The following is a 26455-nucleotide window of genomic DNA, read 5'->3' as shown; positions in this document are numbered from 1 at the left end:
ACAGCTAGTATAAGCTTTACACGTGATTAGGACAAACATGTTAACCTCTATAATATATATAAATTTTGAGTCTTCTTCATGAGAAGCTGAGGAAATAGGCAGTCCACTTTGTATTTTTACTTAAGGCATTAAAACTTTAGGTATTGAGAATCTTCACAGAGCAGAAAGATGAAGAACTTAAGTAGCAGTGGCATCTATTGTATATGAATAACTGAACAAATACTGGATAATATGGAGAAGGAAGACCTGAGCTGTCATTCAGTTACATGAAACCAGAACTAGACATCCTAAGCAAAGGGATCAGTACACAAACTAAAGCATTTCTACTTCAGTCTACTTTTCAAAAGGGGTTCAGTCATGATAGCCTGTAAGAGATGAGCCTGTAATGGCAACTCTAGTTTTGGGACAGAAACTGATATTCTGCAATAAAAAAGATGTATATATGAAAGAAAATATATCAAATAAATGGAGTACTAAAAAGGCCTGCAATTCACATTCTCATACAGCTTTAGATTCCTTACTTGCGTATGCCTACAAATTTCATTTAAAACATCATACTCAAAATTATCTAAACTTTTTTTAAAAGAAAGTAATTTGTTTTTACAAATTTCATATCAACATTAAATTCTTTTTTTTTTTAATTTACATGCTCAATCTTCATATTCAATAAAGAAAATCTATCTAAAAGCTCAAGTCACATTTTCCACTTGATCTTATAATACAAATACTATCTATTTTTCTCTACTAATCAATTGACAGGAAGGAATGAATAATGGATCACCCATTTCTCATTCTTCAGATAATAGCAGAATACAACACTACCAGAATGCATGGGTTACGTAGTCAGTTACCAATGATTTTACATATGCAGTTATGATGAATGAAAATCAGACCCTGAACTTCTCCATTAATATCATTCATAAAGGCCTTTCTAAGGAGACAGTAGATCTTCCTACTCAGAAGTCATTTGCAGCTGTATGAAATGCAGTTGTATGAAATGCAGGCTAAAGGAAAGTTCTGCATGGAATAATGCCTACCATTTGGATAATACTTAGTGAAGCTAGAACATTCTGTAAGAATACAGAAGTAGACCTGAAAGATTATTTTTACCATTTATGTTTGGCCGAATTAACTAATTCATGTCCTATAGTAACATAAAAAAAGTTTTTACAGGACATGTTCACAGAGACTATACAAACAACGGTAAATTTGCACTTTCAGCTGCAAGTACTTCACATTTTAATAATACATTAGCATCACATTTATATACCAAAAGAAATGAAGCTTACTTTCTCAAGTAGTTTGATGACAATGTCTTCCATAAAGCTCTTATGCAAGATATTTGATCCATCCAAGGAGCACAGAAATTTAATAGCACAAATCCGTACGTAGTGATCATCTCTGTTTGTACTGTAAGATATTAATTTAAAAGACATGTTTTGTTCAAAGATAAATTCTAAATTAAAAAGTATAAACAGTATCCTGAGCATACATATGATGCTCTCAATTGTGGCAAAGACCAGGCCACGCAAGAAATCAAAGCTCATCTTTTAAGTTGGATGCATTTTGTACTGCCAAATAAACTGCCAAATTCTGAAACAAACTGTAAACACTGTGAATAGGTTGGGAAATCTAGGAAGTTGAACTAGAATGCCAAAGAACCCATTTCTTGTGAAGGACTGTGTAGTCTTAGGGTCGTGGTGCTGTCTACAGTAAGATGATAGAACATAAAAATAATTCAAATCAGAATCCTAAAGTCTGTCCATCACTGCTGATGCCACTGTTTCTACATGCAGGTCTTTGATACAAGTGCTTGAAACCATTTTCTACAGAAACAGCAGTCTCATTAAAAGGTTTGGTAAGTTCCGTGCCTACAGCCAATGCTGAAAAGTCAAGCTCCAAATGTGGCTGCATTAATTAAAGCCTATATTTATTGTCACATCTGCAATAATGAGCTACATATCAGCACATTATGAAAAGCGTATCTGCACCCTAATGTGCCACTTTTATGAGGTGAAAAATGAGGAATGAGTTATTTCAGTCCCCTTCAGGTTAATAGATATACTTTCTTGAAAACACTTATCTTTCCACTTTGGTATTTGAATTTTGAATGTGATGTGACATCACTACCTTTTACTTGTATTTAAAGCTACAGATATACCTGTATCTTTCCTGATGCTGTAATTGGCATCAGTAGTAATTAAGACAATTCAGACTAAATACTGTAGATACATACCTCTCAGTGACAACATTTGCTGCACATTTTTCTCCAAGATTTTCTATGAAGGCATGCACATCCTGAATAAGTCTTCTCAGAAAAAAAAGACAAAACAATGAAGTTTGCAGAATAGCACAGAAAATAAATTTCTCAAAAATTAAAAGAAAGCAAAGACCACAAAATTAGAAGAAATAATCATGCACATGGATCTGATGCTTTTGTATACCTTTGATCTCTCCTAAATACAGTTCCAAAGACACATCCCTCAGTGATAAGTTCACAGTAATTCACAGCATTTAAGAAAGGACTTCTTATAGCTCCTCTGTTATCAAAAGTGGGAAGTATCCATGATTGACAACAATGACTAAGGACTACATTGAAGACTCCAGTTTTTGTAGTAGACATATCTATGAGCTTGAGCATTATCTGAAAAGAAGAAATTAAAGATTAAAAGTCTCATTTCCACAAAAACTAGTGTTATTAAAAACAACTGCAATACTAACATATTTTTAACTAGAAGAGGGGAGATTCAGGTTAGATGTTAGGAAGAAAATTCTTTACTCAGAGGGCAATGAGGCCCTGGCACACACTGCCAGAGAAGCTGTGGGTGCCCATCCCTAGAGGGGCTCAAGGACAGGTTGGATGGGGCCCTTGGCAGCCTGAGCTGGTGAGGGGGCAGCCCTGCCAATGGCACAGAGTTGGAACTGGGTGGACTTTAAGGTCCCTTCCAACCCAAGCCATTCTGTCATTCTATTACTGCAGGTGTGATCCCTTCCTGCACCTGAGATTCCCTTAGGTTAAAGTTGTCTCAGATTGATTTACAGTTCGCTGCCGAGGAGTGGGATAAGAATATATGTAAGGAGACACTTGCTTGGGAACTTTATCTTCATTTTTCCTATGAAGGGGCAGAAGGTGGCTCAACCAGATGCCCTTTGCTGAATACAGGAGATCTTCATTACCTCCTGATGCCTGTTGCCATGGTATGGCCCACTGCAGACAATGGGATAGCTGTCATAGAGACTCAAGACTCAACATTGGCAAAACAAACCTTAGGTTATCATAATGTCTGAAATACTAATGCTCAAGTTAATATGGTAAATCTTAACACTAAAGAAAAAACAAGAACAAAAAAGAAAAGTAAGCTTGCTACAGCTCAGTTGCCACATACAATTGCCAAATATTCATTAAAAGACAAATCTAACAAATTTCTAGAACTTAAGAGATTTACCTATCTTCATACACACATCTTATTTTGTCTCAGGTTTGCATTAAGACTACAAATGCAAAGCATTATTTACTGCTTAAAACAGATGACAGCAATGTTCATTCCAAGAAAGTGAGCCAAAACTAAAGCTTATACATTATTTATTGTTTACAAATATGAGTCTGACATCATGACATCGTTGAAGGCAAAACTGCAACCTGATCTAGTATAACTTCTGTGCTAAATGAATAGCAGCAAAAGACAACAATCCTAAGCATACACATATATGTGTAACTAATTTATGAAGTATTAAAGCTCTGGTAAGCCTCTTTACAGTTACTGTGAACTGCTCTGCACAAATATTTACTTCATATCCAGAGGAGAAGCAATCAAAAAAAAAAAAGAAAAGAAAAACCACATTAATGTTATATAGGAAATAAATATTCTATGCCTTCCCAAGATGAATCAACATCCCACTATTGAATACAGGGATTCAAAATGAAAGAAAAAACACCATGACAAAGGGAAGGACTTCCAAGGCACAGAAAACTATAAGTATCTTACAAAAAATAGTAAAACATTTTTTGTCTTCCAAAATATGGAAGCAGCTCTACCATGCAGTATTAAACTCGACTCTAAGGTGACAATTTTTTTGTTGTTTCTTACACCTGGAGACATAGGACAAAAAAAAAAAAGCACTTCAAAAAAGCAATTACATAGTTAAAAGCTACCTTATTTACTAGCATCTATTTAAGTTTTAAAGAGCTGTGATGTTTCATTTTAGTTAATTAATATTTTCTTAAAAACTCGTAGAAAGATTTCCCAGAATATTAACAGCTTTTGTCAGTGCAGGTAGTAAATCTTGAATCAAAGTGTACAGAGAAAATGCATAATGTATATGTATGACAGAGAGCAAAAAAACCCTACATTTTACTGAATGTAGAAGACTAAAACTGAGAGAAACATTTTTTTCTTTGTTCGTATTACAAGAACAACAGATATGTAAAGTCTTTCATTTGTAAGCCTTTACTCTGAAAGTGCTCAAGCTGGCACACATTAGAAGCTAACAGTATTTTAAAAGATCTTTTCTTTGTTCTTTTTTTTGTGGTTTTTTTTTTTTTTATCTTTTGTTTGCATTGCACTACAGATACCCTTCAATTGTTTGCTATTACTTTCAATAGTAGAAGGGAAAAAGCTGGCTGAACATAAAGGTTTCACAGATTTTTACTTTCTTGTAGCATAGAGCTAGCACTGTTTTCTGCTTCAAGTTCCATTTGTTTGCCTTCCACCTAATTCTCAGATCTCAGTTTCTTATCAAACTAGTTTCTTTTTGAAAATGAAAAAAATTACCACAGTCGCTAAAGGGAAAAAAAAGGTAAAATACATTTTCAGATCCAGACAAAATTCTGTTCATTTCTCACAAAAGGGTTCTTCAACTGACCTCTTTTATCTTGGCATATGCTTGGCCCTTCGCACTTGCAGCAGCAGCTAGAACCTCAGTATCAAAGATGAACTGAACAAAAGCTTTCAGATTGGACCAAAATATTAGCTGTGTATTGCTCAAACAGGATATGATTTTCCAAGCCAAATCGAATGCTTCTATGCAGAGAGACTCCAGTGAGTTCAGAAGCTGAGAACAAAGAAGACAGATGCATTAAATTTGATGAAACAAATGCACGTAATAGTACCTTACAGTTGTTTTATCTTTTACCTTGGGAACAAGGACTTTCATGCAGTCAAACACAGGTACAACTTGGTCTGAAGGAAGAATAGTTAGGGCTTCCAATGCAGACTCCAGAATTTCTCTTGACCTTTCAGCAGTTGATAATAACAGTTCTAAAGTTCCTTCTTCAAACTCTCTAGCCAACATAGGAAATCTATTTACAACAAAACGCAGGCAAATCCACTGGTCATGTACATAGCGTGCAACAATTTTTCCCCATCCCTGAGATGATGTTTCCTCACATAAGCTGTAAAAAAAAATCTTCTTAAACATGTTGTATTTAATCACAGTGCACATTCCTATCTACTACGAACAGCTTTACTGTACTTCCTATACTTAAGACAACTCAAACTTACATAGATTCAAGGGGAGACTGGGCAAAATCATGAAGAGAAATCCAAAAATGAAGTTTTCTATACATAGAAATATCAGTTCTGAGCTCAGGCAGTCTCATTAGTTATAAACTCTTGGAAGAGTACTCAGTGGAAACATCAGCCTATGCTTTCTGTACTTTTATGCCCCTCAAGTATTTGCTTTTTGTCCCTGCAACTTACTTTGTAATTCCCTCCCTTTCCCAACAGTAAGTCATTTCTTTTTAAACTGACTTGTGTACATGCTATGGTTTTGTGCAGCGTACAGATACGGAAGGTGGCCTAAGTATCAGCAAATTCAAAGCTAACTCTGGTTACGTAATACTATTAAGTACTTCCATAGCACTGAACTGAGTTAGAGAACTTTTGGTGTGAAATACTACAGCTGTTTTAATGCTCTAGAACCAGAACAAGGACAGAAGAGCAACTGAAGGAAACATTTGTGATCAGAATTCTACATTTTTATGCTGCTACAAAGTTACCAAAGAAAAACAAAACCAAAAAAATCCAGCACCTTAATCACTGCTTCACTCGCTACTCAAATTTATTCTGCCCTATTACTTAGCCCGTATCACAGACGTACCCACTTCTTTCTTCAATGTAAGATGGCTTCTTTAATACTTCATAAAATGGGGAAAATGCAATAAACCTCTTGAGAGCATTCACAGAAGGTAGATCTTCAAGGTGTGCTTCAGGTTTATGATCCACTGTCTCACAAACTACAGCCAGTGAGGCTATGCTAGTTACTTTTTTAATTTGTTGTTTCAGCTTCAGCTCCTAGTAAGACCAAATTAAACATAAGCAAACATGCATCCATTTATTCTTTAATACAACAAAAATAACTAACCAATATATATAAAAAGGAAACAAAACGTCCTATGAAAAAAAATCAATAAGCATATAGTTTCCTAATATTACTAAAAGCTCAGTGTTGTTTAAATATCTCCAAAATACTTTCAGCTGTTCAGAGCACGGAAAAGATTCTCCCATCTAACATCTCACCATTCATAGAATCATAGAATCACAGGGGTTGGAAGGGATCTCAAGAGATCATCGAGTCCAACCCCCCTGCCAAAGCAGGTTCCCTATACTAGGTTACATTCTTGTTTTTTCTCCCAACCTAAATAAACCAGAACTGAGAATGTACTATATGAGCAACTGGAGAAATCATTATGATAGTATAATTCTCACTGAATACATAAGAAGTTTGTAGAGGCCCCACTGAACACTGACTGAACTAGAGAATGCCTGCTTTGAAACAAATGGAGTAAGTATATAATTCACAAACACAAAAAGGTTAATTTCTGTTCTTTCTTAAAAAAGTAAACCCAGTGAATCCGATCCTTAAAATCTTTTTCCTGTGCTATTAACCATTCATGATGAATAATAAAACCCAGAAAATTGCAAAGATTAAAACTAGTACCTGCTGGGCAGTATAATCTCCTCCTTTTATACAATAATGTTTCTTTATCTTTTAAAAAATGTATTTCAGATATTTTAGCCTACTTAAATACAGCTATAGGACAAGGAAGAACATATAAAAAAACAAAGGAAGGCTGAGTTCTAGAATATCTCACTGCACATTCAAGCTAATGCTAAGACATGCCAAAGGCATTTTCATCTAGGTATAACTTCCCAGGTAAAACCAGTTCATAGCTGAGGAAAAAGCTTTTGAATACATACAGCACATTATAGTTGACTACAGTTTCACTTTAGATGCACCAGCTTATTCAAAAAGCAATGTAAAAACCAAAACTATTAAAAACCTTAGCTACAAATATTTCAAATTGACATTATGCTGCCAACTAATTAAATATTTTGGGAATTATGTGCATACACAGACATATTGCCTTATATATATAATTTCATGTACTTACAATTTATTAATTTTTACTGCTCTAAGTAACACTGAATTACCTCTGCAGAATTTGTCTCCTGGAAATTATGAATAAAGGCACTAGTCAGGGATGAGATGAAATTCTTGACAGTCGGTATCTTTTTTGAGTTGAGTTGCAAGCACAAATGCAAAATCTCTGGAATTAAAGATAAGTATAGATCACAACGATCCAGGTCGCCAACCTATGAATGAGGGTACAAAGGTAAACTAAAGCATTAAGAGGAGGAGCCAAACGGAAAACATAAAACTAATGGCTACAATGACAGCAGAAGGAAAACAACAGCAGTCACTCCAGCTGAACAATCTTTCCTCTATTGTTACTTTTAGACTCAAAGAACTGTATGACAAATAAAATATCCCTTAGTTTTCAGAGTAGCACCTTTGCAATTTCATCATCTTTCAGACTTCAAAATTCTTCCGATGCAACTCTACCACTTGCTTTGATGCAATACAACTTTTCTTATCCTTCTTCTGTCCCATTCGCATTTTGGAGACTGCCTATCAATGTTACTCACTTTCTTTGCATTTCCCTCTCTCAGAAAGGGTATGAAAAGTATAAAGTGAAAGCAGCCAGGAGTCCCAGGCTTCTGTCCTTCATTTTTGCAGAAACAGACACTTTTTGTGTTTCTTAACAGTACCCATTAAGAAAAAATAAAATACAAAAAGCATTTCTAAGGAAAATAACTTATTAGGCATTAATAAATTTGATATGAAGAACTCAGACATTAGTAAATCAAATTACCAAGCAAAGCCATACCAAAGGAAGCCTCGAAATCATTACTTACCATACTTAACTCATTTGTAGTAAGCCGCCGGAGTATAAATTCAAGAACACTCTCCACAGGTGTCAATAGAGATTTCCAGATAAAAAACAATACGTCATCTGTGTGAAAAGCACAACAGACATATTAGCACAAAGTAGTACACTCTCTTAATTAAATTGCACCATTTAGATTTAAGATACAGTGTTGATGTTATAAAGTATTCAAATATCTGGGAACACTAACAGCTCTGTGATTCTTAGCAGCACAAACCACAGAGCCCCAAGAATCAAGGCAGGTGATCTCCTTTCCTCGGATTTAACAGGATTTAGGTAATGAAACAAAAAGCAAACACCCACAGGGAACCCAAAGACCAAAGTGCCATTTTCCAGTTTTTAATGCACAGTTGTTCTAGTTCCATTCTTGTGCACAAACACTTTACTTGTGAACTTAAACCTCAGGAAAGAGAGTTTCCACATCCAGCAATTCACTGTAATAAAAATGCAGCTAACCCCTTCTAATGCTTACCGAAGCTAAAATGGTGTGGGTTTTGTTAGCTTTTAAATTGTTTAGATGTTGTGAGATTTGCATAGAGACCAATCCTAAAAGACTTTTATTCCTTGGCTTAACATCCCACAAGCTTATGACACAAAACACAACACTTTCTCTAAGAAAGGCTGGACACCACGATATGCTGCATATTATAGCATTTTACAAACAAAAAGACACGAGTTTATTGCACAAAGGATGTAGGTGCCTCCAGTAAAACACACTTATCCACAAATACACTTAGATCTGAACTTCAGGGGTGAGGGCTAGCTGCCATTGAAAGCCAAATAAATAACATATCAATATGCACATGCAGCTAGAAACTTCTGCACAAAACCATCCTCTTCTAAAGTCATTAGTTTCTGTATTTAGGAGAGATACCCAGAGGTTACTTCTGTTGATTTTTTTTTTTGTGCTAACTTTGAGTTACATTTAATGCAGCAACATTTTTGCAGATCTTCCAGAAGGCAAAAATATAACAGGATGCATTTCCAGAAGTTCCAAATCAATACTGTGCTGACCTTTAATGCTCTCTAACATTATTAAAAACAATAAATAGCAAACAATGCTTGAAGTAGTAAAGTCTGCATAGACAGTAAGACCTCTGGAAAAATGCTGCTGCTTTCAGGGCTATGTTGATCTCCATTATGGTAATTCCTAAATATAAAAAAATAACATTTAAATTGTTATTATTTTTGTTTCACAAGCTCATAAAATCCCTTTCTTCTTCCCTCCCATTTTCTCTTGTTCCCAACATCTTGTTTCTAATCAATACAGCAGCAAAACTTCCGTATCCTACAGCATTCTATCCCACCCCCCCAACAGTCAGTTCACAGCTCAGGAAACAAGATTTAATACTTGGTTCTCCTGTGCAAGATGGAAAAACATGAAAATACTGTAGGAAATTATGTTAAAAAAAACAGTTCTTATTTATCTCAACACAAAAACACATTACCAGTCTAATTCAAAAGGCCCCTGATCTATGGGAGCATTAAAAAGGATGTAAACACCATGATGCTCAGCCTTGCAATAGCTTAAGGACTCTGGCAGCAGAACATGAAATACTAAGCTGGACATAAACTTCCAAAGCAGAATCAATTGATCACATCTACTTTAGCAAGCATGGAGGCAGATAAAGAAATGATTTAAGAACAAAATATAAAAAACCATTAACTTTAAAAGTTCACAAAATTGGCACTCAGCATTTCAAATTGCTGCAATTTTTAAAATTATTATTATTTATTTATTTGGGGGGTGGGGAGGTGACTGTATAAAGCACTTCTTAAAATAAGGTTTTATATTTATTTCAGGATTGCATTTAACCATCCTTACAAAACCTGGATGCAGAATCCTAAATCATTTTCTTCCCATATTAGAGAGTAGGTATTTGGGCACTGCTCCAAAGATATTCTTGTAATTCATTTTATAAATAACACACTGAAGAAAACCCAAAATAATCTGGAGAGGCAGAAATCGATCACCAAGATCCATCCTGTTTAAGTTTAGCATCCTAACCATGAAAATTATGTTGCAATGTTTTTACTTACTCTCAGGAAGATCTATTCTGGTTACAAAGCAAAGCTTTATCAAAAGGAACAGTAAGGACTACACAGCTGTTGCCAGACTCCACAGCTACCAGGCTCAGATGCTCAGCCTGAGGGACAGGTCAAACCTCTTGGATGCTCAGATGACCACTGCTTGATCTTCCTGCTTTTAACCAAGACCAAACTAAATCAAGTCAGTTGAGCATGCCAAGTGAAATCACACCTAATACTGTGAAATAATCAGGGACATCTGAACTTTCACAGTCTGAACAGTGTTAATGGAAGCAAAAGTATCTACCAGTCAACCATGGAAATAGTATGTCTACCAGGATCACTTTATGTGCTCAAGGAAGGCTCCACCTGAACCCGGGTTAACTAAGCAAGCCAGGCTGGGTTTCTATACACATTTATTTTTAAGCTGTCTGAATGATCGGTGAAATCCACAGACTGGCAAAGAACAGGCCCACAGACTCTTGCAACATGGGCACATTCTCCACATTTTAGATAACTGCAAATCTAATTTAATGGATAACAAGTGCTTTTAGAGAAAGGCTCCACATGCTTGATTTCCAGTCCTTGGGGCACCTTCAGAAGAACCTCTGTAGGACTGGACCTCATTTAATAAAGGATATGTCAGATTCTCACATTTATCACTTCTAGGCTCGTATTTATTTGACAACAGTCCTAAAACATGAAGTATCTTAGTTTTAGTTAAACTGCAATTAATATAAGACACAGTATACTGAAGATATCACTAACCATCTTGTGTATTGGAACATTTTAACGAACGGGTCTGCAATAACTTCAAGAGAAGCTGTAGGCTTTTATCTGTTTTCAGTGTTGGTATGTAAGCATTACTGCCAAGTTTCATCAAGACATCCAGAAGAGGGTTCAAGAAAGCCTCTAGTTCAATCCATTTTATGTTGCTTTTTCCACTACACAAAAACAAAAATTAAAAAGAAAGTCTTCTTCAGAGTATCTGCCTTAAGTGCTGAAGTCACGGAAATAAATAGCCCATAGGTTTCCATATCGCTTAAGTATCCAAGGAAATGTTACCCATATGGCTGCAGTTGGACAAGGTCTACGAGCTGTCAGGCTGACCCAAAGTCCACAGGGAAAAAATTAACAACTTTCTGATTTGATTAAGCTTCTATCAGACCCTTTGGGTGTAGGGGGATAACAAAAAAGAAGAGAGAAAAGTAAGACAAGGTAGTTCATACTTACCTGGATTTATTCCTCATCTGTTCCACATCAGCAGCCAACAGAATCATTGTTGCAACAAGTTTAGCTTCAAACCAGTCAGGCATAAAGCAATTTTCTCCTGATTAAAGATATTTTAAGGGTTCCACAGCATTTAGAAAACTGCATAACAGTAATTCAACAAACTACTGAAACAACAGCAACTACTGTCAACAAGATTTTCTGCATTCTTTTCTATATACAAAACTCAAGTACAAGTGTTTTTTTTTCTCTACAACCCACAGAAGTTGATCCCATTTGCTTCTACATCAAAATTAATTTTAGACAATGTGTTGTAGTAGCAGACTCACAACACACCTATCTACTGCTTTTAAGAAAATGCTGCATATTCAATGAAGTTAAACAAGAACATTATCTCATAATGTTTCCTTAGAAACATCAGCTGTTATTTTAACTAGCTAGAAGTTATAACAAGAACTAAAACTATTATATCAAAGGGAAATTAATAAAATTATTTTTCCTTATTAAATACTTAATTGTACTTATGAAAAACTCCTTAAATAGTACGTAAGATGGCTTCAGGGTTTTTGGCTTTGGAAATCCAGAAAGCAAAACAAACTTCAGAGGTGCAGCTCAAGCAGCTGAATATGACCCTTTCCCCCTTCCTGGCCCTCCCCTTCATTGAAATGCTTATAAGCTAAAATTCATATCGAGTCAAGATACAACAAACATCCCTTCTAAAAAGTGAAACAGACGCACATGTATATGGAAGTGAACCATAAAGTGATTCATAGATTCATAGATATATTAGGTTGGAAAGGACCTACAAGAGCATCTAGTCCAACCATCCTCCTATCACCATCCCTACCCACTGAACTGCTAAATCAAATCCCTCAGCACCTCATCTAAACGCTTCTTGAACAGCGCTAGGGACGGTGCCTCAACCACCTCCCTAGGCAGGCCATTCCAGTGCCTGTCCACCCTTTCAGAGAAAAAAAATTTCCTCAAATCTAATCTAAATCTTCCCCAGAGATTGAAGTGAAGTTGTAATAAATCAAACTGTGGTAGTGAAGAAAGATGTCCCTTCAGAATTTACTTCTTTATCTATACAGTACAAAGAACCTTCCTTGGTAAAAATGTGTCACAGCTCATCTGCTGCGGGATGGAATGTAATGATCTGCACAACCACGCAAATCCTCTCTCCATGTTATTTCATACAGATTTGCTGACAAAAACTACAAATTTTCTTTCAAGACTACCAGACTGGAGTCTATGCAGATTTGTCTGTGTTCACTTCTGCCACCATACTCCAGCATTTTTACGCATCCCCAGAAAAGTTACAAAAGAAATCTAATGGACTAGCATCACCACAGCAATAAAACTGCGTATTAAGGCTTAATTTTCAATTAAAACTACAGGACTATTTTTTGTGACGAAAAAGTGAGATTAGAAAAATAAAGTTCTCATTTAGGATGATAACTGCCACAACTTTGGTAGACTTTGGATAGGTACAATATAAACAAGTTAATAACTTCTAAAAACCAAAGGGTGTTTTTATATTTTTTAAATTGTCTTCAAAACCATTTGATATTAATCAATATTTAACTTACTTTCAGATGCGGGTGTCTTAAGGTACTCTCCCACAAGGCTGCGCACATACAGACATAGCGATGACATCTCCTGATGCTCAGAATCAGTGCTTGCAGACTTTCCAAAGCATCTGTCATTCTCTTGCAGCCAACTGCAAAGCTAAATTAAAACCAGTATGTTGCTGTTTAACTATCTGCCAACTCTGTGCTGACATCACCAAGATGACAGCAGTCAGTTAAAGCACTGAAATATGAACTGTTACATCAACAAAACCACACCATAAGAGGCATATACCAGAGCTCTGGGGATGCTTAGCAGGCTTCTATCCACACACAGAAATAGAGTCATTCAGAGCAGCTAAAAAAAGGAGATTATTGGTATCAATACAAAGAGAAAAAACAACTCTGAAATTTAAGTAATGTTGGTAAAAATCCCCTTATCCCAGAAGGGGCTTCTGATCATTAAATACTATCTAATGAGAACTGTACTGTTTTATGTGTTAAAAAAAATAAATCAATGGAATAAAATGAATTGTACAACACAAAAACAAAACCACGCTGCAAAAACCTTCTACTGCTGAGCAAACAACCAAAGCTATAGCTACTTTTTCAGCTGGTTCCAATATCTTATACAGAAAGCAACTTCTTCTTGGAGTATTTTTTCATAGCAACTTGCATCTTAAGACATAAGACACGCACCTAGAAATTTAAAATTCACAATCTCACTCCACGTGCTAGGCAAATATTTCCCTTTGAGACATCCCTGTTACTCCTGCCTATGCTGTGTTTGCATACAGTACACAAACCAGAGGTAGCTCACACATTTTTTGGCCCAAATACTGGTCCATTCAGGGACTTGTACACTATCTCCAACAGAACTAAGGGTAAACATGCACCATACTAGAAGACTATCACTCTTCAATCTGTTCCATCAAATGAAATTTTACAAAAGAAAGGTAAGGGCAGCCTGGGCTAGGGAGCTGCTTTGGCAGGGGATTGGACTCGATGATCTCTAGAAGTCCCTTCCAACCCCTACAGTTCTGTGATTCTGTGAAGGGGAAATAAGGAAAATAAAGTAGTCAGAAAGAAGATAAAATGTATACAAATGTTGTACAGAAATAACTGCCTGTAGAGTCTGAGGGACAAGAACAGCTTCAGCTGTGGATGTTACACCCACGTGGTATCCTTAATAAAAGTAGAGAGAAAAGTCTAACTCATGGCTCTGTGGACTCCACAGGATGCCAGACTTTGCACTCTACTTCATGATACCAATTCTGAAGAGAAAGCATGGATCCCGAATGGGAGAGATTACAGAGAGAGTACAGGCTTACGAGCAGTGATTGTAGTTACTACAATAATGGCAAACAATGCAGAAGAGGATGGCAGCAATGACGCAAGAATTAAAGGACCAGTATTTGGGGACTAAAAGGCTGAGCAAGAACTGACTGATTTGCATTTCAGTATGTCTACACTCTAAGAACATTGGTACATACAAGCTCTGAAGAAATTTAAAAACCACTGACTCAAGGAAAAACTTTTTCTTCATGCAGAAGTTTTCAAATCTGCAAAAGAGAAATTGTCTTCTCTTCTCCCATTATCTTCAACAGCTGTGATGATACAGCTTGGAATTCTTTCGTTTTGAATCTCCTGATTTTTTTTTTAATTGTTAACATTAACTCCTCTATGGCATTAAAAGAAAACCATAGCTTTCAAGTGAAACCTTAAGACTTCACATCCAGAATTCTCAGAACATGCTAATGCAAATGTTGCTAACTAGTTAAATATTACATAAGCAGTAATTAATCATGCATTTCTATTGGTATTAAAAAGTGTTCGGTGAACATAAGAGTAGCTTTGGTTCTCACCTCCATCCATAACATAGTATCTCTCCTTAGGGACTCCTCTGGTCTAAAGGACAAAAGAAAGCTGGCAACCTCTGGAAGGGACACTTTTTCCTGAAAAAATGAATAAAAATTGTATATTATGTTGACAACTATTCCCTGTGTAACATCTACCTGAGGATTCAGGAAGCTGCTTTCACCTGACAAATGTTGCTAAAGAAGAAAGTGGCCCTTCCACAGAACACTCATTTTTGGCTCTTAGGATCAACCTTATCAAGGAATATAACTGAGTTCCTCAAATCATACAATGGTTTGAGTTGGAAGGGAACATATAGATTACCTAGTTTCAACTCTTGTCTTTCTGAAATCTACCTGAAAATTAATGAATGAATAAAAGAACTGTGCTACACATTATTAACACCTTTTAAATTAATGACAGTCACCATTAAGCACTATTTCTCTAGTTCTGAAAAAACTATTCTGCTCAACGTGGAAGCACATAATTGAAGGGTAATGCTTACAGTCTCTTCATCTAAGAAAGCATGTTATTAACAACCAAATGTTATTAACAAGCAAAACATGAATAACCTGTCTACTGAACAAAGTTCTTGCTAGTTCAACACTTACAGCTTTATCGTATATATATTTTTATTCTTTCATATTTTTATTCCTATTGTATGGGAACTGTTGAATCACGGCCTGAACCACTGATTGATCACCTGAGGTGAGCACCGAGTCAGCCACAGGAGCACAGGTGAAGGGAATTCACCTGTGTGACCAGAAGGAGTGGAGTCTGACTCCACCTCTTCCAGACCCCATTTAAGGGCTGACCACCACCAGGGAAGGATGTCTTCTTGGAAATCCCTCCCCTGTGGAGTTCTGGGTGAGACTTGACTGTCAGTGTCAGGTGAGCCTTTCCTTATTTACTGGTTGTCTTTATACCGTCTGGATAAGCCATACAAAAATATACTTCCCACCTTCGTTATTTTGTGTGGGTACTATTCTTTTGGGGTATTCAGTCTACACCTATTTATCCAGTAAAACCAATTGTTCTGTGTTGTAAGAATTATGTAATACTCTGTTTAACCAGCAGAAGCACTGGTGTTTTTCCACTACACCAGGAAGAAAAACAAAACCTCACCACATCTGTCAAATGCATGGCTGTTTGAAGAAGATAGCACTGAGCAGCTCCACGCAACAAAATCTGATGTGTGATCATGGTACACTGTAGGACATCTCTGCAAAGAGGAAAAATAGGTACTGTAAAACAAAACATTGAGGAAGTCCAGGTGTGTCTTATATTTGCTAGTTAGTATTTTCTGTATATTAGATTGTATTTAGCAAACGCATTCTACTAGATATAATGCAATCACTGTAGCCTGTCTGATTTGGGCAACTTGAAATGAAGAACTTCTATGATCACATCAGTTCCAACTGATAATTAAATGTTTGCATTTATTTATCTATTGGAAATAGAAATGCCACCAAATTCTTGAACTAGCAGTGAAGAAACTTGTGGATGAAAGAAACCCTTACTGCTCCCATCAGCAGATGTCTTTATTTTGTTCTCTGTATATTACTTCTAATCAACATTCCTTAGGCTACAAATAAAGTTTCATTTTTCAAGTTTAAGTTCACATGAACTGGAGTAATCACTGACTCTTAACAGGTCTTGAAAGTGAACAAAAGCACTTACCAAACATCAGTAGAGTTAAGTGCAAAGTGTGTGCTAAGAACTTTAGCTAGCCTTCTATTTACAGGTCTTTCAGATTTCAATTTTGTGGGCTGCCCTTACATAGCCTCACCTACCACAAAACAAGGTTTCAATGTACTGTAAATAGAAGAACAAACTGGGTGGGAAGCATAGGAGATTAAGGGAAAACAATGCCAGAAAAGAAGTGATGGCAATTGACTGAAAACACTGATTTTTTTTTTTATTATTTTTGTTTTGATTAAGTCACACTGTGATATGAATAAATTCTGCCTCTCTAGATGTTGAGTACATATCCTTACAAGAAGTCTGCGAGAATACAGCATAGTACATTTTTACCTTAAAGCATGAAGTCCATCAGCACCCAGTACTTTACATGCAGGGATGTATGCCAGAGCCATAGAAAGAAACAAAATGGGAACAGCACACCAATGCCGATTTATCATCTTCTGAATAAACTTTAACAGGAAACTGCCTTAAAATAAAAGTAAACAGAATAAATCGAGTGTGATTTCCTGCTCTCGAATGTGAATGAATCAGAGGCAGAACGTTAGTGTCCCAGAAATCTTCCTGCATCTAATTTCACAATAAAAGAACCCTTATTCAACTTCTACTTTCACGCTTTGGTGCTTTTGAACACCTAAGTACACAGATTGTGACCAAGAAGATCTGTAAGCAGATTGTTTGCTTAGATAACAAGACAAAAAAACACACCACAGAATGTCATAGTTAAACATTTTTAGCAGCATTGCATTACCTAAACTGTCAAAGAAAAGAATGTGAATAAAGCTATTAATCTTCAGAACTAAGGTTAGAGGTTTTTTTTTCTTTTAATAAAATAAAGTAAGTGTGCTTCAGTCTTCCTTAAAACAATTTTGTAGCTTATTACACCAGTGTCCCTCAAAGTCTTTGAAGAATTTGCTCTTTCCTGGAAACTTCACTGTCTACATGAGAACTACTATTTTTTTCCTCTCAAATAATGCAGAACTGTTGAAAATGTACACACGGGATATGGAAAATCGGTCTGTAGTTTTTATTTGACTTCTTTATTTAAAAGGAAAAAAGTAAAAAAAAGTGAAACTGAAACATACCTTTTTCTTCTTCTGGAAGAAGCATTAGGTAAGTAGCCAAAAATTTCTGCAGCCTCGTCCCCAAAGGAGGACAGGCTCCCATTAACTGGCTTGGTGCCCTGTTGGGTTTTAAACAGGAAGTACACAACTGTCACATTAGGATCAATCCTACTTGTAGCTGCTTAACAAAAATAAAGTGCAGCTCATAGGTAAATTCACTGCACAGACTGTAACAATAGGCCACAGAGATGGTATGCATCACTTCCTCCCTCCACTTTGCCCAGTGTTTCAGTAGTATCTGGCAAATACAGACAGACTGAGGAAGGTCACCAAAATACCAATCTGTCTGGCCACCTCCAAGCACATAGTACGATATCAGCACACACAAGCATTCAAGCACGGCCGCCAGTTACTCAAGGTCATCCTGTGTTAAGCCCACATTAAGAAATGGCACTGTGGATTCAACATCGTGCCTGCACACATGGTATGCTACAGGCCTTTGGGTGTGCAGGTTACCAAGGCCCATGCAACAAGATCAGGAAATCCTCCAAACAACTTGCAGTGTGGATGGGAATGGTCTGATTTGGAAAACAAGGAAGACCAATTACCTCCACAAGAACACCAGAGAAAAGGGACTTCCCTCCTGAACAGATGAAACAGTCAGCATAAACAAAACTATTGACCAGTATAAAAGGTTTTAAGAAAAGATGCAAGATGCTTTCCCTGGGGGAAACAAGATATATATGACATCTACAAAGCTTCAAAATCCTGCCTTACCAGGGATTAGCATAAGGCAATCATGAAATTCTACAGTTTTCTCTCATATAGCTTGGCGTTAACCCAAACAGCTTTGTATATTCCTGGCATAATCAAACATGTACTTCTTCTCTACTTTCAGAAATATCCCAACATATGTTTCACCAGAAGTACAGAAACTAAGACAGAAGACTGTCACGTATAAACCTAGCACCATTTTAGATTGCAAGCTGACTACTCTTTACCTGAGTCATTTCATCTGGCAAAATGTGCTTTCAGCATGTTATTTTCCACTCTCAGTGCTCCTTCCAACTAACACAAAGAATTTAAGGCCATCAGTATACTGAATGGACAGCACCTTGGAGCCCCTCCAACTTTCATCTGTTTTTTTACATTTTTTACACCAAAGCAGGTCACTGTCATCTCCTGACCTGAAATAACTTGCTGCACCTTTGAAAAAAAATTCTATCAGTTATGAATTTGCAACACCTTCTGAAGGTGCAACAAGAAAAACAAAAGATAGCCGTTACTGTCATTTATCACATCTCACTTGATTTCCAGGTGAGAACTGGGACAACCCTTCCTTGCTGAAATTGAACCTGCTTCATCTTACAGCCACCCATCTTTCCTGAGAAATTCTATACCCATAAGTTTAGCAAATACCATTTATTTATTAATGTTTATCCAAGACTTTGCTAATGAGCTCAAATGAGTATTATTAGAATACACTTCAAATAAACACTACATTTAATAAGCAGTGACTCACCTACTATAAAGGGAACTTTCTGACAGGGCATCCATTAATGGTCCAATAACGAACTGATAAAAGAACAACAGTGGCTAAACACACACTTGCAAGGCACTGATAGACACAGATAAACCAGGATTACTTCACTTCATTTTAAAAGTAGAGAAAGTCAGAATCCTGAAGTAGGAGATGCTGTGCACAGACTTGACTAAGTTCACTTTTTATTCTGTTCAGCCAATTAATACTGATTAATAATTTTGGAGAGTTTCAGGGTCTGCGGAAATCTGAAGCATCAATCCTTCTCCTCCTGCTGATTTAACTTCTGATAAAAGTTCCAATGAATTATTAATTCTAATTAGAGAACATTAGTTCAAAATGTGAACGAATGACTACACAAAAATGCACTCCCCTCCAGCCGAGCCATTTACCAAGCAGCACTATATTTGACACCACTTACAAATATTGTTGTCATTCACACAGCTGCATAAGAGGGTATTTACACAGAACATATTTAATTGTAATGCTACTGAGGTAACTGGTGTTGCAACACATTACAAGTTAGGCCATCTCCTTGATCTGGCAAGTAATACCAAGCCTCTTACCTCTGAAAAACCAAGCGAATTTGGAAGATGCTTTGCTTCATAAAGTTCCAAAAAATGAAGAACTCCCTCCTTTGTCAGTGTTTTATTCTCACTCTCAAACATTCTTTTATAGATGCACATGAGCCACGATGGGTGAAACAACCAACAACCTGTTACAATAGCAAATCCTTCTAAATTAACATAGAATTGACAGTGACACAGTAGCATTCTTATAAGATTCCACATTTTAAGGAAATTTATTAAACACATACTGATATTCTAGATAACACACAACAGATTTCAAAAAGACTATTACAGCTACTAGATTTATAAAAATGCCCTACTAAATCCCCCATGCAAAAAATATACTATCACGATTTCCAAAATTTACTCCAAGCTTTAGCAGTCACAAATGGAAATGACTAGAAAACAAAGTTTTTTATTGTAAGTCTTCTCATCCAAATATTGTACTTGCCTGCAACACTTTCTTATTTGCCATTTTTCTACTTTACTGATCTGGAAACTTTTAACTTCCAGCACCTCGCACTAATTAGATTAGCTCCATTTTGTCCTGTAGCAAATCCTATTGCATCATTCACCATGCTGTCTCAATGCTCCTTTTATTCCTTCCCTTTCCTCTTCCACTAATGTTTTCTTTCTCCATTTCTCTTTTTACAGAGTTGTACAAGTAATTTGTAAAATTTACCCTAAGAATCCCTGACTTTGTTTTGTTTTCGCACTAGATCAAGTAAAGCAAAATACAGTGGGGAAGGACCTTAGGACCTTTTATTTAGGTTCAGTGGAGTTCATGAGGAGTTCATATGCAATTTTGTCATATGGTAGGATTTCTTGTTGTTGCATCACAGAGCAAAACAGCACTGCCTGGAAAACTTTGTAAAGAGCTGCTATTACAATGTCAAAGAAAAAAAGTGAGACTTATTTGCCTAACATTTAGGAGATGTTTCAGAAAATGATGTCTTACCTTCTTTTCCTGATATAGCAAGCTCATATAAACTGTTTAGTTTTGGTAATACTGGCTTTATGACATGGATCTGAAATGTAAATCAGATGCAACATAAGTAGTCTAATTCTCAAACCTAAGAATCAGCACTTAGTCATGGGTTGGAATTTACTACCAATACCTTAACGAAACAAGTGTCCCTACAAACAATGCCTGTGCAACTTATCCCAGGACTACTGAATAACAGTCTGCCACTTAAGTGGAACTGATACAACCACACTACTGTGTCATTAAAACATGACTTCCCAATAAACAACTATTCTATTCATCAAATTATAATGTGAAGGCTTCAAAAATAAAAGCACAGGATAATAATAAATAGTTTAAAATGAGTAAGCAACAAAGAGGTGGTCAGAACTGACTAATGCTGTAACTTCACACAACTGCAGAGGCCCCAAGAGCCCTCTTTCTACCCAGTACCACGCATTCTGAGACAAGAGCAACACAAAGTGCTTTACCGCAGAGCTGTAGTGCCCTCTACTGAAAAGAAGTTACTGAGTGCAGTAGTCTGATTTGCAGCATGAAACAGATTAGCCACGGTCCTGAAACAAGTTACAGTCCGTTTCCCTTTTTTAGTTCAACCCCTGCTTTAATCAGAATTTCACAGATAGAGGAAAATTCTGAATTTATTCCAAATGAATCACACTTGCTGCATTTCAGATATCTAAAATTCAAAATAAAAACAGGCCCACCAACGTTTAGATACCTTAAATCAAATATTTTACTTAAAAAATAAAATAAAATCAAAACCAAAACTGAAGAAAACTATACTGTATGTACCAGAAGTTAACATCACATACAAACTACACTAAGCACAGGTTCTGAGGCGCTCTCACCTGGTTTCCTTCCAAAGTTTCCATAATCAAAATGTAAGTTTCCCAGAACTGCAGGAGTTTGTCATTCTCCTCAGCAGACCACCAAAACAGACTTGGTTCTAAAAGCAACAAAAACACGCATTGAAGCACAGCTCCTCCAGCATCCACTCCACACAAGATTAAATGCAACATCCTAAGATGGACAAAGAGCATTTCCTCACCTCAGCTTTTTACAGAACTAGGTTTTGAATGAGGGAGGCTGCCACAACAAACTATGGAAGCCTGCAAGCCTTGGGTTTTAATTCCCATGTGACTGGCAGGACACATACAAGTGGCCTTGCAGGCTGTGAGCAAGATGACGCAGCAGGACGCAGCACACCTCAGAGCAAAGTCAGCATCCTGAGGAGCATCAGAGGGCTACAAAAACAACCCAAGGGATGGAACACTCCCCCTGCACGGACAGGCTGAGAGAGCAGGGGCTGTCCTGCCTGGAGAAGGCTCCAGGGAGACCTGAGAGCAGTCCTTCTAAAGGGGACTGTAAGGGGACAGCAGGATCTGTTCTGACAGGACAAGGGGAAATGTTTTGAAACTAAAAGAGGGGAGATCTGAGTTGGATACTAAAGTAAGAGTTAGTTCCGCCCGGTAAGGGTGGTGCGGCACTGGGACAGGTTGACCACAGAGGTGGTGGCTGCTCCGTCCCTGGAGCCATCCCAGGTCAGGCGGGATGGGGCTCCAGGCCCCCTGACCTTGCTACAGGTGTCCCTGCTCGCTGCAGGGCAGTAGGACTGGGAGGCATCAGAATGTCCCTTCCAACTCAACGACGCCATGAGTCCACCCTCCTGTCAGCCTACGGCAAACCGCGCCCCGGCGCATGCGCAGAACGCGGCACGGGGCCGTACCGTCGCGGCCGTCCGGAGTACAGCGCAGGCAGGCGGCCTGGCCGCAGCTGAGGTCTATGGCGCGCTTCAGCAGGTAGCGGGCCCTCTTCCGGCACAGCCCGTCCCGCTCGGTCAGCCCCTCCTGTACCAGCCGCCAGAAGCGGGGGCACAGCCGCGCGTCCGCCCCCGGGCTCCGCGATAGCAGCGCGTCGGCCAGCGCGCTCAACGCCAGCAGCGCCCGCCCGGCCCGCGGCGCCGGCTCGCCGCCCAGCAGCCCGTCCCACACGCGGCCCAGCGCCAGCCCGTTGCCGCCCAGCGCCGGCAGCAGCCGCCCGGCCACCAGCGCGGCCGCCGCCTCGCCTTCGCCCTCCTCCCGCACCAGCGCCAGCGCGACCGCCGCGCAGCGCGCCACCAGCGCCGGTTCCTCCAGCTGCGGCGCCGCCGCCACCAGCGCCTCCACCGCCGCCTCCGCGCCCGGCCCGCCGCCCGCCAGCTCGGCCAGCGCGTCGCGGGCCAGGCGGGCGGCGAGCGGCGGCCCGCAGAGCTGCACGCAGTGCCGCAGCGCGCCCCGCGCCGCCCGGCCCAGCCGCAGCCGCTCCGCGCCGCCCGCCGCCCCCTCCCCGGGGCGCAGCAGCGGCCGGCACCGCTCCAGCGCCACCTCCCAGGCGGCCCGGCGCAGCGCTTCGCCTTCCGCCTCCCCCCGCGGCCCGCCGGCGGCCAGGCGCTGGAGCAGGAGGCGCAGCGCCTCCGCGCGATCGGCGGAGAGCGGCGCGCACACGGCCCGCAGCAGAGCGCCGGGGTCCCCGCCGCGGGCGAGCAGCGCGTCGGCCAGCACCACCTCCATCGCGGGCGGGGGCGCCTCTCTGCGCAGGCGCGGGCGGGGCCTAGCGGGCGGCGCGCGCCGCTCCCGCTGGCCGCGCCCCGTTGAGGAGATAGGCGAGGCGCCGTGTGCCTGTGCCCGGGGGGTTTGCCAGCGACCATCGACGTGTCCCCACCACGCCCACTAACCAGGTCCCTCATCGCCACATCTCCACCTTTCGTGAACACTTCCAGGGATGCATGACTCCTCCCTGGGCAGAGCCTGTGGCAATGCCTCACTAAGAAGAAACGCTTCCTAATGCTTACTTACCCAGCCCGAACCTTCTCTAGTGCTACTTGAGCCCATTACTTCTTGTCCTATTGCCGTTACCTGGCAGAAGAGGCCAACTCCAGCTCACCACAACCTTCTTTCAGGGAGCTATAGAGAGCAATAAAGTCTCTTCTGAGACTCCTCCAGACTGAACAATCCCTGTTCCCTCAGCACCCCATCCCTTCCCCTCAGACTTCTGTTCCAGACCCCTCACAGCTTGGTTTCCCTTCTCTGGACACACCTCAGGGTCTCAATATCTTGTCGTGAGGGGGGCCCAAAACTGAACACACAGCTGTACAGTGACAGGATGTATGAAATAACAGAATGCTAGCAGCTGAAAACTTCTGTGCTACAACATGTTTTGTTTGCTCAGTTGCTCTGATGTCTTTACCAATTCTTCCATTTGTTACCTAAACCATGCAGTCAAGATGTATTGTTGGCACTTCTTTTATCAGGCTTGAATAAGTCCTCATGCAGGACCTAGCTAAATTAAGCTTTAAAGGCCTGCACAATGGGCACTACTCAATACAATAAAAAATCAGGTCCTTTGTTGCTCTCCATAACTGTCTGAATTCTACTTTGGCTTTATCACAATGGGTGCAAAATCTTATTGACTGAAACACAGTGTATACACTTGAACTGTATTACTGCAGATTATCAGATCAGACAAGTGGATGAGGAATTCTGCTCACAAGAGGTTAGACTAGGGAGTATCCAAGTGTGATGCAGAAATCTAAAGGGCAAAAACAAAACAAAAATCAGAAAGGTGGATATGGAGTTAAGAGAAAGAAAGGAACAGTGGGGGTCATGAAAAGAAGTATTCTCCCTTTCTAAATAGTGCTGAATACACCAGAATACACCTGCTGGATGGATGTCATGTCTGGAGCTCCTCACAAGTGGGTGCCATGCACATATCATCTAAGCTTAGATGATCAAGATGGGTAGAAGTGAAAGCACTAGAAATGCACTAGAAAGCAGTAGTAACTGATAAACTTCAGCCAGGGGATAGGAAAAAAGAGCTACAAGGGATGAAAGAGACAAAGAAGTATGCCACCTCATACAGATCAGTTTGTTCTTTACTCCTTGAACGGCGGCTAAGAGGGTTAGAGGCAGAAGGGTTCCAACTGGAAGAGAAAATAAATGATGTTTAGCCAAACAGGTGGTCAGATCGTTTCTATGAGGTAGCTGTGCTTTTATCTCCTGATCCTCTCAATCCCTTCTCATTTCCTCCTCTACACTGCTTCTAAACCTTCTTTCTGGCTCTTTCTGTTTGCAGAGTAAGTATATTTTAATCTTTCCTCCTTCAAAATGAGATTCAGCCTGTCTCTTCAGCTACCTCCTTCTCTCCCTCCTCCCTTTCAATTCTGAACTTACTTCCCATTTACAGTGAGTATGGAGTTTGTCTGTTCCAGTTCAATTTCAGACCCTCACTGACCAAGTTTCCTACAGTCAGCAAGATTTTCCCTCACAACAGTTTCCAGCAAAGGAAAATCTAGCATACTGTGTTCAGACAGTTGCAGCATCCCCTTATTCTAGTACTCTCTTGCTTTATAACTCTACAAATATCCAAAATGATCTTTTACTTTATACTTCCCCATCCTCTTACCTAACGCCAAAACACTGGCTTTCACCCTGCCTTACCCAATGCTACCAATCTTTCAGACTTTCAAGCACGTACCTTCATGCTTCATTTTTTAATTCATGCTAAACGACACCTTGTTTTCCTGTCTCATTCCACAAACAAGGCTTTGTTTTAACACTGACACAAATTCTAAGCTATCTGTGTGAACTAATAATGTCAAGGGACCCTTTACTGTGCTTATCCTCTCATCCATTTGGGCTGCAAATTTCCTAAGGCAACAAAGATTGCCTCCTGCTTCCCTAAGGACAGTTAGTGCAGCAATACGGGTAGAGAAGAAGGATAACAAATTGCAAGAAGTAAAAAAAAAAAAAAAAAAAAAAAATCAGAATAATCACCATAAACTGGCAATATATCAAGCCATAGGGAAGGATAATGTAGTCTTTTGCAACTGAGTTTTTTTGAGGATAATAAAAGGCAGATGAAAAGGTCACTCCAGGGATAAGTGGTATGAGAGCTGGAGCTTTTGTAGCCTTTCATACACCCACGCTTCCCCACATACAATCAGACTTGTTCAGTCACTCAAGCTCATGAAGAGTTCAAGATTCAGCCGTAGATCCAGAAGTCTCAACCAGCCCCATCTCTGGAGGACTCGGGGTTGCGTGAGCGAAGGCTTCATAATCTCTGCCGACAGAAGATGGTGCTGTTGTCACTGACATGTGCCTTCCCCTTTTTTTTTTTTTTTTTTTCCTAGTGAAAAGCATGAGACTGCAGAGGGAAAGAAAGGAAGGGGAAAAGAAAGGTATAAGAGCAAAGGTAACTACCGTTTCGTGTATTTTTATCTGTAGAAATTAAAGAGAAGGCTGTAATGCGAGGAAAATAAGAAGAGCCACCTAACAGAGAGAGCAGATCTGCAGTTTTCAAGTGGTATTAGAGCAGAGGAAGAAGTAAAAGAAATTAAGAGAGTCAGAGAAATAACACAGACTGTATTCTGGAACACGCTTTCCCCATTGCTTTCAAGACACCTTGAACTCTGATTTTCACAAATCTGTACTGTGTGCTTTGTCACTATGAGCTACAGAGGGGAAGTTAAGCTGGTAAATCTCTATTTATACTGAGTGTAATGGAATGGTCTGGAAAAGATGAATTAGGAGAAAGAGTTAGATATAATCCTTTGCCATCTGTCCTTATTTTGCTAACCTGCTCAATAGGGCACAGCTGAAATCTGTAGTCATTTTTTATCTGCTTCATGTAGCTGAAGATCATTTGC

At 39.2% G+C, this 26455-nt stretch overlaps 1 protein-coding gene across 1 annotated transcript in view; it reads right to left on the bottom strand.

Annotated features, from left to right (window-relative positions):
* The window catches only part of TARBP1 (TAR (HIV-1) RNA binding protein 1), a 32485-nt gene extending 9164 nt beyond the window's left edge, over positions 1–23321 (bottom strand). Inside the window, exons 1-20 of the mRNA XM_065730376.1 lie at positions 22499–23321; positions 21621–21718; positions 20746–20815; positions 19785–19933; positions 19201–19253; positions 17700–17797; positions 16948–17083; positions 16039–16135; positions 14922–15011; positions 13078–13216; positions 11492–11588; positions 11027–11202; positions 8199–8296; positions 7434–7595; positions 6100–6293; positions 5134–5392; positions 4864–5052; positions 2445–2644; positions 2237–2308; positions 1290–1410 (exon numbers count right to left, since the gene is read on the bottom strand). Coding sequence (XP_065586448.1) covers positions 1290–1410; positions 2237–2308; positions 2445–2644; positions 4864–5052; positions 5134–5392; positions 6100–6293; positions 7434–7595; positions 8199–8296; positions 11027–11202; positions 11492–11588; positions 13078–13216; positions 14922–15011; positions 16039–16135; positions 16948–17083; positions 17700–17797; positions 19201–19253; positions 19785–19933; positions 20746–20815; positions 21621–21718; positions 22499–23321 — 3321 coding nt within the window. The remainder of the gene's footprint in view (positions 1–1289; positions 1411–2236; positions 2309–2444; positions 2645–4863; positions 5053–5133; positions 5393–6099; positions 6294–7433; positions 7596–8198; positions 8297–11026; positions 11203–11491; positions 11589–13077; positions 13217–14921; positions 15012–16038; positions 16136–16947; positions 17084–17699; positions 17798–19200; positions 19254–19784; positions 19934–20745; positions 20816–21620; positions 21719–22498) is intronic.
* Between the last annotated feature and the right edge of the window lie 3134 nt (positions 23322–26455).

Source organism: Cyrtonyx montezumae, unplaced genomic scaffold, assembly GCF_038088225.1.
Source record: "Cyrtonyx montezumae isolate F1298 unplaced genomic scaffold, pur_monq_1.0 scaffold_0, whole genome shotgun sequence".
Taxonomy (NCBI): Eukaryota; Metazoa; Chordata; class Aves; order Galliformes; family Odontophoridae; genus Cyrtonyx; species Cyrtonyx montezumae.
This window is presented reverse-complemented; position numbering and strand designations above follow the sequence as displayed.